Consider the following 12461-nt stretch of genomic DNA (forward strand, 5'->3'; position numbering starts at 1 on the left):
CTGTAAAGGTCTCGGGTGTCCCACAATAATGTCTTAGGTACCTCATTAATGCTATGGTATATTATGGTATCACTATTTCCCAATCAGCCATAAATTATTTCTTATGATCTGTTGACAGGATTGGGTAGTTTTTTGTTATTGGGTAGTTTCTAGTGATTCAACATTCCTACTGTTTTTATGCAGATAAATTGAAATAAATAAATACACAATAAACTAAAACAAAGATATTAATTGTATTTGGTGCTGGTTTTCTACAATAAAATTAATCTGTCCTCGCTAGGGAGTGAAGTAGGCAGATCTTAGCTTGACAGTTGGCTCACAAGTCCCTTCAATAAATACCCGGCAATCAAGTCTCTCAGATTAGAATCTTTACTGAAGAAATATGCTGTAAAACTGAAACACAAAATTGTACCCTTATTTATCAAAAGAAATACATTTGGAAAATACATAAAATAAAATAGTTGAAACTAAAAATATAAACTGAATGCATTTTCACTAGCAATTTGCATTGTACAGATTTGTTACTAAAACACACTGGCTGATGCTTCACTCCATAAACAACATAATTAAGGTCTGTGAACTATGTGCATCTCTTCCCTTTGCACTTCACTTTACACTTTTTCTTTCTTTTTGTCATTTTTAGCGTTATCTTCCTCTTAATATAAAATATAAATTCCTCATTTCTCTCTATCTTCATTCATTTTTTTATTTTTAAAAAAATTTTTTCCTCCTGTTGCCTCATTGTCTTTATGCCTTTTTTTCTCTCCAACTTTTTTTTTTACTGAAGAAATATGCTGTAAAACTGAAACACAAAACTGTACCTCTTTAAGTCAAAATGAATACATTCACAAATTACATAAAATTAAACAGTTGAGACTAAAATATAAACTGAATGCATTTTCACTAGCAATTAGCAATGTGCAAACATAACTAACATTGTACTGATTTTACATTTCACAAAAAAACAACAACAACAAAAAAAAAAACAGCTTCAACATGAACATACATCATGAATAAATATAACAAATATCACTTTTATTCACAGATATGTTATTTAGGCACTCACAAAAGGTAAGAGAAAGAAAACGACAGCTAAACTGATTTCTTCTGAACTGACCTGAAGAAACTTCTAGAAATAAAGGCAAAACTACGGCAAGTCAGAAGGGACAAAAAGACAAACACAGTCTCTGCTGCACAAAAATAAAATGTAATTAAATGTAATGTAATTCATTAACTAAAATGTGTTAGCATTGGCAAATTGTGTTATGAGTTGAATAAAGCAAATTGAGATGTGCTGAAAAGAATCCGTGTAGTGTTTTAATTCTTATTTAAGTTAGTATCCCTCACACCAGACGGGGTGCTGTATTGGTTCATGTCTTTAATTTTTTATGAGATCATGAAAAGTTTTAGAGAACACTAAGTCCTAGACAAGATATGCCCTGACACTTAAAATCTGTTCTGTATTGCAAGTACAGGTTTTTTTTTTTAAGTTTGTTTGTGAATCTTTTTTGTCCAGGTTTGTATGAGGAGGACAGTCAGTGGATGACCCAGATAAACAGACTGCAGAAGCTGATCGATCGGCTCGAGAAGAAGGTAACAGTTTAGGCGTGAGCTAATCTGGCTGCAGTTTGAGTCGATTTATTGGCTGCGTAATTACGCACTGGCTGATGCTTCATTCCATAAACAACATAATTAAGGTCTCTTCTTCTTCATTCATTTTTTTCTTTTAATAGTTTTTCCTCCTGTTGCCTCATTGTCTTTCTGCCTTTTTTCCCCCTCTCTCCCACTTTTATTGAGTCTTTTCCCTCAGACTCTTTTTCACACCTTTTGTTCCCTGCTGTTTCATTTTGGTTGTCTATGGCTTTTTCCCTCCGTTACTTCATCATCTCTCTCCATCCTTCCACCTTTCCATTTCTTCCTCCTTCTCACTTGTTGCGTTTGCTCTTTCTTACTACCGTATGTCCCCTTACTTTCCTTCTTCCTTCATCCTCTCTTCTATGATTTCCTTCATTATTTTCTTTCTTTCTTTCTGTTCCTAATCTCTAATTCTCCCCTTTTATTTATATATATATTTTTTCTTTCTTGTACTTCTCTATTCTCCATTTCCCTTTCATTGTCCGTATTTTTCTTAGTCTGTTCTTTTTCCATCCTCCATTATTGTCTTCCCTTTCCTCTGTCTCTTTCTCTGTCACTCTCTTTCTTTCATTTTATGGTTGATTATTTATTTTTTCACTTATTTTATCCCCTCACTTCTTTCTTTCTTTCTTTCTTTCTTTCTTTCTTTCTTTCTTTCTTTCTTTCTTTCTTTCTTTCTTTCTTTCTTTCTTTCTTTCTTTCTTTCTTTCTTTCTTTCTTTCTTTCTTTCTTTCTTTCTTTCTTTCTTTCTTTCTTTCTTTCTTTCTTTCTTTCTTTCTTTCTTTCTTTCTTTCTTTCTTTCTTTCTTTCTTTCTTTCTTTCTTTCTTTCTTTCTTTCTTTCTTTCTTTCTAATCTCTCTGTCCATCATACTTAATTATCTCTCTTTATCTTTCCCATCCTCTTTTTTCCTTTCTTTGGTCAACTTTTCATGCTTTTTCTTTGGTTTTCTTTCATCCTTTTTCTCCTTCACTCTGTTGTTGTCCCCCTATGTCTCTTTCATGCTTTTCCTCACTCTAATTCTTTTTCATTGTCTGTCTTTGTCCCTAGTCTCTCTTCGTTTCCTATATCCTCTTTCTCCTTGTCTTCTTTCTCCACTGTCTTCCTCTTCATCTTCATCCTCTCACCAATTTGCTTTTTAATTTGACCCTTTTCATTTTTTTCCCACCAGGCAGATCACTGTAAATCACTGAGTGAAGGTTTGATGGTTGCGGTAATTGCACTTATCTATTTTTTTCTCGGGTTAGGAGCTTCGTCTGGAGCCGGTAGAAGAGGAGGTCTCAGAAAGCTCCACCAAATCGGTACCTCATTTACAGCTTCTCTCTGCTCCCTCAGTAATCACAACCACTACTACAGTCTCTCCATGCTGTTGTCTAGGAAACTGAGCAGCTCTCAAGTTTTTCTGTTTTTCATCTCTCTTTCTCTGTTGCTTTTCCGCTTTCATTTGTCATTTCTACTGTTCAGAAACTATTTTGTCCCAGTCTCATATGGCAGCATTGAGAGACTATTATATCTCTCTCTGTCTGTATGTGTGTATAAGAGAGAGCAATAAAAATAGGCCTGAGCAGTACTTGGCCCCCCTGTGAAGATATGTGCTGAGCAGCAGAATGTGTGAGAATGTGATCATGGTGTTTATCTACAAACATCACACTAAATATGCTTTTGCTCTGGCACGTATACACAGAAACAGTTAGCCAGGCATGTAGAGGTGTAAGGAAGCACGGCAGCAGCCTGTAGCTATAGCTTTGCTGTCAATAAGTAATTTATACAAAATGTAAAGTAAAAATAAAACAAATTAACCTGCACAGAGCAGTGTTTCTGTTAGTTTGTGTGTGTTTGCATGCACGTGTGTACAGTATGTGCATGCACACCTCTCTAAAGACACTTGCTTTTACTTTATGTGCAAGCACACGTGGTCACAATATAAAAATTATAACAAACAGTACACAAACACACGGATGTTGACTATACGAGTTAAGCACACGCACTGAGACTGAGCATGAGAGACGCGTGTGCCAGAGAGAAAAACTTTGGCTCAGTTGTGATTACGTGACGCTAGGCAGTAAAATGCGTACTACAGTACTTGTATATCGAGACCTAGCTCGTTTATTAAGTTAAAATTTATTTTTTTAAATTTTGCTCATCTTTCAAAACATTCTGAGTTTTCCACATAATTTATATATAGAGAGTCAGCCTTATACACGTATTTACTGCTAATCATTATACAGTAAATTAATATATCTGATAATATTATGACAATAATATGATATTATTAATATTCTATTCATAATTTACATAATACTATTTTTCTTTTTCTGAAGTGTCTATACATTTTTTTGCCTGACTCTGTATATACTAAATGCTAACTAAATGTTTCAGGCTTGGATTATAAAAATATAAAATAAAAATAACACAAGCCCATTTAATATGCCATCACATCTATTTTAAAAGTTTTTTTTTCTCGCAGGAGAAATTAAGATTTATATGAGTATCTTTTTTATTTTTTACAACCAAATTACTTTCATGTTTAGACATTGATGACATTGTATATTTAGCAAACCCATTAAGAGGAAGAAAACTCACCAAATAAATAATTGTGTGTAAGTGTGTGTGCTTACGTGAGGATAAACAGATCAATCCTTTATGCTTCATAAAATGCTATTCTCCAAGCAAGGCTTAATTGCCTCGTGTCATAAATCGTCAGTGATTAAAACAGACTGTGTTGTAACCTGTGAATGTTTTCCCTCTCTGTGCGTCTACGTGCATACACAGTATGTCTGATGGAATTTTTTTTTTAGAAATCACACACCTCATATTGTGTTTGTGTGGGTGTTTCAGCACCCAGAAAAATAGCAATGCCTTCTGGCTATTGAATAAACATCAGGATGACTAAAATGTCTCCGTATGACGAAGCATCCGCGGGTAATGAATAATAAAAAAAAATCTACGAGATCTTGTTTATTTTTTAAGATTTCCATCTGTAAGACAGAATAGTGTGTATTTTGGTGTTACAAGTGCACGGAATGTCTTATTGATCTACATACCTGTGGGTGTATGAGAACTGTTTGACATGTTTGTATTTTATTCTTTAAAAATGTCAGGAGTGATTTCATGTAAAAAAAAAAACCAAACATTTTTATTTATTATGGTGTAAGAGCTGCCATAGGTGAACATATAATGATTATAGAACCTGACAAGGATTGCGAAATGGCTTTAGTAAAGGGCAGTGCATATGGTCAGGGTTGCAACTAGAGGAGATTTTATGAAAGATGGCACCACTCCAGAGCTCACGGTGAGGTGAGACCCCTGGGAGACGACTATCATTTTCTGTTTGGGTTATTCAAGTTCTGATCTGCCTATCAGAAAGTGACAGAACTCTCTATGCAACACCAGCCATTACTAAGACTCTATACTCTCTGGATAGGGATGTGATCATAGAAAAAGAGATCACTTCCAACAGAAGAGAAAGGTTTCATCATGGGATAAAGGTGATCAGTCAGAAGACGGGGACCAAAGGAGCCAAACCTGGCAGCAAAATGACACCCGACATCAAAAGAGCCACACGTTTTCCCATTTAATTTGTCACCCTTCTGTAAATGTGTGCTATATATACACACTGCTGAGCACTGTGCACATCACTGTTGCTTTTTCTGCCTTTCTCCCTTTAATTGGCTATCTGAAGCTCACAGGTGCCTTATTAACAGTATGCAGAGTGCATTCCACACTGTAAGAGAAAGAAAATCGTATATAAGATCAGCAGTCATGATGTTTTAAACATTGATGTGTTTTTGAAGACCTGAGTAGTGTATTTTGATTATAGGTTAATTAGTATTAGTGGTACACACAACACAAATGATGATGATTAAAGGACAAAACACATTAGATATATCAAAGACCTTGTTTTTTTTTTTTTTTTTTTTGCCTTTACGGACTACCTGCTTTTATATTCTAATGAGTGCAATTAAGAGGAGTGTAACTCCATAGGTCTAGGTTCATAACTAGAGTATTGATTAACGTGTTTGTCTAATAAAACCTGCCTTATTTCTCCTTCTATTTTGCAACATCTAATACCATACCATACTTCGGCATATATGACCCCCCTTTTTTTCCCATAGAATGTTATGGTATTAGATGTCGCACGGTATGAAAGAATCTTTTATTTTTAATTTGAGTATGTAAGGATGATATGTGACCTTCATCCTTCTTGCTGGTTGTGCTCATTCTTTATCCTGTCTGCTGTCACTACACTGTATGTCTGTTTCATCCCTCCAGGTCCTGTAAGTTCAATATCCATCAATGGATGTCATCTATTCCCATCAAATCAACTCAGAAAATGAATATTGATCTGGCAACACTTGTCCAAGTCGCATTTTGTTTCCAAACGTCTAGCCGTCTTCACTATTTAGCTCTACGCGTATTATTGACAAGTCATTCTCTTAGGATTAAACAAAATGATACTGTTTCAGTTCAATTTAAACATGACATTTATGGTTTTCTTTTTCATTCCTGAGTCTATATATATATAGTGCATCCGGAGAGTATTCACAGTGCATCACTTTTTCCACATTTTGTTATGTCACAGCCTTATTCTAAAATGGATTAAATTATTATTTTTCTCTCAGAATTCTACACACAACACTCCATAATGACAACATGAAAAAAGTTTACTTGAGATTTTTGCAAATTTCAAAGTAGAGTGGCCAGACGGAAGCCACTCCTTAGTAAAAGGCACATTGAAGCCCGCCTGGAGTTTGCCAAAAGGTTCTTGGTCACCTCCCTGACTAAGGCCCTTTCCCCCCGATCGCTCAGTTTGGATAGCTGGCCAGCTCTAGGAAGAGCCCTGGTGGTTTTAAACTTCTTCCACTTACTTCTTGCACTGTATAACACGTTTCCAGTTACCGTACACACTACAATGAGTGGTTTATTCATGCTTCAAAATTATGATAACAGAGAATAACAATATAACCTGTGCACTGGTGCGCAGTCATGCTGGTGTGGGGTTGTTTTTCAGGAAGTGCCCCTTACTTCCAGTGAAAGGAACACTTAATGCTTCAGCACAACAAGACATTTTGGACAATTTTATGCTCCCACCTTTGTGAGAACAGTTTGGGGACGGCTTCTTCTTGTTCCAACACGACTGCGCACCAGTGCACAAAGCAAGGTCCATAAAGACATGGATTAGTGAGTTTGATGTGTTTGAACTTGACTGGCCTGCACCTTAATGCGATAGAAAACCTTTGTGATGAATCAGAGCGGAGACGGCGAGCCAGGCCTTCTTGTCCAACATCAATGTCTGACCTTACAAATGCGCTTCTAGAAGAATGGTCAAAGATTCACAAAAACACAATCCTAAACCTTGTGGAAAGCCTTCCCAGATGAGTATAAGCTGTTATAGCTGCAATGGGTGACCCAACATCATATTAAACCCTATGGATTAAGAATGGGATGTTACTCAAGTTCATATGTATGTGAAGGCAGGCGAGCAAATACATTTGGCAATGTAGTGTATTCAATAAATGTTATAACAAATAAGACTACATATACTTATAATTCCTGGATGGATTGACTGAAAAATATATGTTTAAGTACTTTTCACATAATAAATTGCAAATAATATATGTACTGTAATGAATAATTTTTAGCACGGGGAGAACATACAAACAGAGTCGGGAATCGAACCTGGCCAGGAATCAAACCTGGACCTTGGAGGTGCAATGCAACAGTGCTAACCACTACACCACTGTACCGCCCTTGTTATGCCTAATTCTTTAAAATCTATTTAAACATGTTATACAGTGCTGAACTGCATTTATTACATGTCAGCTCTTGTATACAGATGTGTGTGTTCTCTTTTTAGCACATTCTGATAGTGCAGAGGCAGCTGTCCGTGATGCCCGATGAGCTGGAGGAGTTCCGCTTGGCTCTGCGGCAGTACGTTGATTGTGCCAGCATCCAGACAGGCAGCCTCCAGTGAGTACACACCTCCATCTCCGCCCTGTGTCGTATTTTAATGCTTAAAATATGAAAGTTCACGTGGCAGTTACAGCATAGTGAGAAAACTGGGACAAGATAAAAGAGACGTGCAGCACTCTAAAACGTGGTTTGCCTGTCCTCATGGGGCTTTGTAGGTATTCTTATCTGAAAGTTTTACCATGTTTTGACATAATTTAAGAGTAATACAGAGAAGTATGTTTCTTCTTGTTATTTTTGTCCCAGATCGGGCTCCAAAGCTTAAAATGAATTTTATAGATAGTATAGAGATGTTTTCCTACCACATACAGTGACCTCAAAAGAATTCAGAATTACTCAATTAAAATTTAATATACATTTTAAAATGTACTGTGTCTTACACTAATCAGCTTTAACATTAAAAACATTATAACCACTTGGATTGGCTTGGGTTTTGTCATTGGGGCAGGTTGGGTTCCTCGGGCCATGACTCCATAAGACCACTGGGGGTGTGCTGTGCTGCCTGGCACCAGGACGTTGGCAGTGGATCCTTTGGGTGCTATAAGATATTGGGTGGGACCTACGTGTGTCAGACTTGTTTGTCCCATTGGTGTGCAATTAGATTGGGAGTTTGAGGGCCGGTTCAGCAGCCTTGGACTCTTTTCTAGCTGGGCCTAATGTATCGCAGACTGTGGTGCACTGAGAGTTCTGATGGATTTTCTGTGAGATCAGACCAGAAGGATTGAATTTGTCCCCACGGGCATGGGTGAGCCTTGGGTACCTATGATCCTGTCTCCACTTCAGTGGTATATAATTGATAGTCAGTGCTAATGCTATGGCTGCTTGGTGTTTGCCCCTTAATAAAGTTATATAAAGGTATACTTCCAGTCAAACGTTCGGTCACACTTTCTAATTTCATGGTCTTTATTTCTGATTTTTATTTCTTTCTCCATTGTAAAATAATTCTGAAGGTGTCCAAAATAATCTCTTTTGAACAGTTGATATTGAGATGTGTCTGCTTACAGCTCTAATCTAAGTGCTGTTTGTTAATTGGTGATTTTTGAGGCTGGTGACTCTAAATGAACCTCTTTGCAGCAGAGGTACATTTTAGTCTTAATCTCCTGGGATGGTCTGCATGAGAGCCATCATTGCCGCAAAGCAGCTTTACACAATCAAAAGAATTGTGTATGAAATGTGAATGTGTATGAATCAAAATGGTCAGTTTGTCCCTGGTGAGCAAGCCGAGGGCGACAGTGGCAAGGAAAAACACCCTGAGATGGTAATAGGAAGAAACCTTGAGAGGAACCAGACTCAACAGGGAACCCATCCTCATTTGGGTGAAACAGAAAGCAGTAAATGATCTGCATTTATACAGTGTGTAGGGTGGCAGGCAGTTCAGCTATAACAGCTGATGTTAATTGATGTTAATATGGAGTCCAGGTAGTTATTGAAGACCCAGGTAGACTTGTAGGAAGTTCCAGTCCTGAACTATCGAACTGTCAAGTCCCCAGAGAAACAGTTGCCAACACCAGTCAAGGCCAGAACCATCTTCTAGGTAGAGAGAATCATCCCCAGACACCAGAAGCATCCCAGAGAGACACACGGGGCATCCATGTGTCGAGATCTTCAGCCAGAAGCGGGGCACCAGAATGGGTCAGACAGGTCCGGAGGGCAGAGGGAGTCTGGATCACTGGCAGCTCAGGAACGACATGTGTAGCTCGACAGAGAGAGAGAAAGAGTGAAAGGGAGAGACAGGAGGAGAGAGGAAAGAGAAAGAGGGGGAGAAAGAGAAGAAGAGGAGAGATGGCAGTTAGGTATGGTCACAGTCACACAATGTATAATGTGAATGTATATTAACTGTAGAGTGCAAGCAGAGACTACGGCAGGACTAACTATGACAGCATAACTAAAAGGGAGAGCCAGATGGAAACACAAACATGAGGGCTCCCTGACATGTAAAGCAAACAATCACCTCACCGTCAGCAAACCTGAGTGATCAATGAGAGTGAGGAAGACAGCATCCAAACATACCAGTTCACCATAATACTCTACGTCCATGAGTCCCCCAGATCTGCTCCTTTACCTATGGCAAATCTATTTATAAAAATGCTTGGCTAAATAAATAGGTTTTTAGCCTGGACTTAAACACTGAGACTGTGTTTGACACGCGAACACTAATTGGAAAACTATTCCATAATTTGGGGGTTTTGTAAGAAAAAGCTCTGCCCCCAGCTGTAGTTTTCATAATACGCGGTACTGACAAGCAGCCTGCATCCTTTGATCGAAGTAGGCGTGGCGGATCGTAAGACACTAGCAGTTCGCTCAGGTACTGTACTGCGGCGCGAGACCATTTAATGCTTTATATGTCAAGAGTAACATTTTAAAATCAATGCGAAATTTCACAGGGAGCCAATGCAGTGAAGATATTGTAAGATAGGGGTGATGTGCTCATATCTTCTGGTTCTGGTGAGGACTCTTGCTGCTGCATTCTGGACTAATTGAAGCTTGTTTATGCATCTAGCTGAACAACCAGACAGTAAGGCATTACAATAGTCCAACCTAGAGGTGATAAAAGCATGAACTAGTTTTTCTGCATCGTTTAGCGACAATATATTTCTTATCTTGGCAATATTTCTGAGGTGAAAGAATGCTATCCTGGTAATATTATCTACATGAGCTTCAAATAAAAGGCTGGAATCTATAATCATTCACAACACAAACAGTTAATGATTGTTTATTTGTCGACAGTGTTGCAGTGCAGCGGATTGCTAACGAGTCTCGCTTCATAATCTATGAGTTTTGGGAGCACACCAGTTTGTGGAAGAAGTAAGTCTTAATTTACTCCAACCAGCTCCTTATTGAACTTTTAGTGTTTAAGCAGAAAACAGACGTGATCACTTTCCAGAGCTTTAGTGTCGCTTATTCTGTGTTTAGTCATCTGCAGACAAACTACAGCAAAACGTTCCAGAGGTCCAATGTGGATTTCTTGGAGACGCCAGAGATAACGACGACGATGCTGGTACCAGGTATAGTGAGCGCACTTGGCACTGTGCTGCGACACAACAAGATGATATCAGTATAATTGACAAGTCTGATCGTTCTGATTATTTCTGTTCTATCCTTCCGCAGCATCGTGGTGGGTCCTGAACAACAATTAAAACCGCAATAATTAACAACCATCAAACAGCAACAGAGTTTGTATTACTATGTCTCTGTCCTCTGATGGAGCAGTGTTGTGTTAACACTTCCTGTAAAACTGTGGTGAAAAATCATTGGATATTCATACTCCCTCATCTTTAGTGCATTAAACTATGTATGTTCCTACTGTAGATTTCTAAGGCAAGCGTAGGCCCAGTCACCAAAATCGATGGTACTCCATCCACTGTATTTTTACACGTGGGAAAAGTGTGTGCGAGATTTATGTTCGATTCATTACTTGCTGCAGTCAGGAATTAATTACAGAGATGAATGTGGAAATTAAATCACTGCAGTTTTTATACAATTAAATTGATAGACGTGATTCGATTCGCTTATGTGTTATGAGTGGATGTCAGACAGCAGTAGATGTGGTGCTATTTTGAACATGTCATTTACGTATTTAAGGCACAAAACTAATCCTGCCATGTTAATACTGTTAAATAAAATACCTTTATGACAGCTTCACCTAAAATAATTAACCTGACATTTAATAGGGTAAGATCTTTCCTTACAGAAACCAGATCTATACTTGTTTTTCTTCCCCTGTGGTTCACCTTCAGTACTTCATCAGCTTGATGGCTTTCAAAGAGGAACTGGAAAAACACGTGATCCCAATTGGTTAATCCAGTTTTCTACTGTTTCTCCCCATAGCAGTTGGAAGCTAATGAAATGTGATTAAAAACGATAAGGGCTGCTAAATAAAAAGGAATCATAAGTATGTCTTCACTGACCTTTTCTGCAGATCATTATACGTAGCCCAATTAGTGCACAAAATAAGTGCCTATGCTGCCTGAATGGGCGGAATGGCGTCACCCTTATCTCTCAATCACAGAGTAAGTCAATCACGGTCGTGATCTCATATACAGGTTTGTTTTATCTTGTGGCTTTTTTTTTTTTTTTTTTTTACATGCATGAAGTTTGCATGTTCTCCCTGTACTTGGTGGTTTTTTTCTGGGTACTCTGGTTTCCTCCCACAGTTGTCCAAAGACATGTTGATTAGGCTAATTGGCGTTTCCAAATTGCCCGATGTAAAGTTATGTGTGCTTGAATGTTGACTGGAGGTCCTACCACAGTTGTAAAAATTGGAAATAAATACAGTGGTCACCAAAGGCCTCCACAGGAACCCTAGGAAACTCTGTAGTCCAACCAGGCACCATGGAGACATGTGGTGTAGGCTGACTGGTTTTCCAATTTGCCCATAATGTATGAATAAATGAGTGAGTGTGTGCATTTTGCCCTGTGATGAGTGTGCACTTCATCCAGGGTGTGCCCCGCCTCGTGCACTAAGCTCCCTGAGATAGGCTCCAGGCCCTTGTGACTCTAAACGGTATAGACATACAGAAGGGTGGATGGGTAAAGTATCTAGACAAGGAATAACTATAAATGAAACAATGTACATTTATTATTAAAATGAAAACCGCGACCCTGAATACAGGATTAAGCGGTAATGACGATGACTGAGTGAGTGAGTAGTAATATTGGAAAACTATGTTAGGCCTAGTGTAACTGAAAAGACCAAAATTCAAATTTGTCTAAATACTTTAGGTATAAGTAGCACACCTCTGATTTATCTTTTACAGTTAAATACCATGAGTTCTTTTTTCCATAAGCATATTTGAATAAAGCACTTCCATTAGGATCATAAAGTAAGCAGTTCACTAGTTTTATAAAGATTTAACTT

At 38.0% G+C, this 12461-nt stretch overlaps 1 protein-coding gene across 1 annotated transcript in view; it reads left to right on the forward strand.

Moving 5' to 3' along the window:
• necab1 (N-terminal EF-hand calcium binding protein 1) overlaps positions 1-11659 on the forward strand; it is a 37965-nt gene extending 26306 nt beyond the window's left edge. Inside the window, exons 8-13 of the mRNA XM_053490118.1 lie at positions 1517-1593; positions 2881-2934; positions 7491-7603; positions 10331-10408; positions 10517-10608; positions 10712-11659. Of these exons, the coding sequence (XP_053346093.1) occupies positions 1517-1593; positions 2881-2934; positions 7491-7603; positions 10331-10408; positions 10517-10608; positions 10712-10740 (443 nt within the window). The 3' untranslated portion in view covers positions 10741-11659. The remainder of the gene's footprint in view (positions 1-1516; positions 1594-2880; positions 2935-7490; positions 7604-10330; positions 10409-10516; positions 10609-10711) is intronic.
• Positions 11660-12461: the final 802 nt, after the last annotated feature.

The sequence above is a fragment of the Clarias gariepinus genome, chromosome 28 (genome assembly GCF_024256425.1).
Source record: "Clarias gariepinus isolate MV-2021 ecotype Netherlands chromosome 28, CGAR_prim_01v2, whole genome shotgun sequence".
Classification (NCBI taxonomy): Eukaryota; Metazoa; Chordata; class Actinopteri; order Siluriformes; family Clariidae; genus Clarias; species Clarias gariepinus.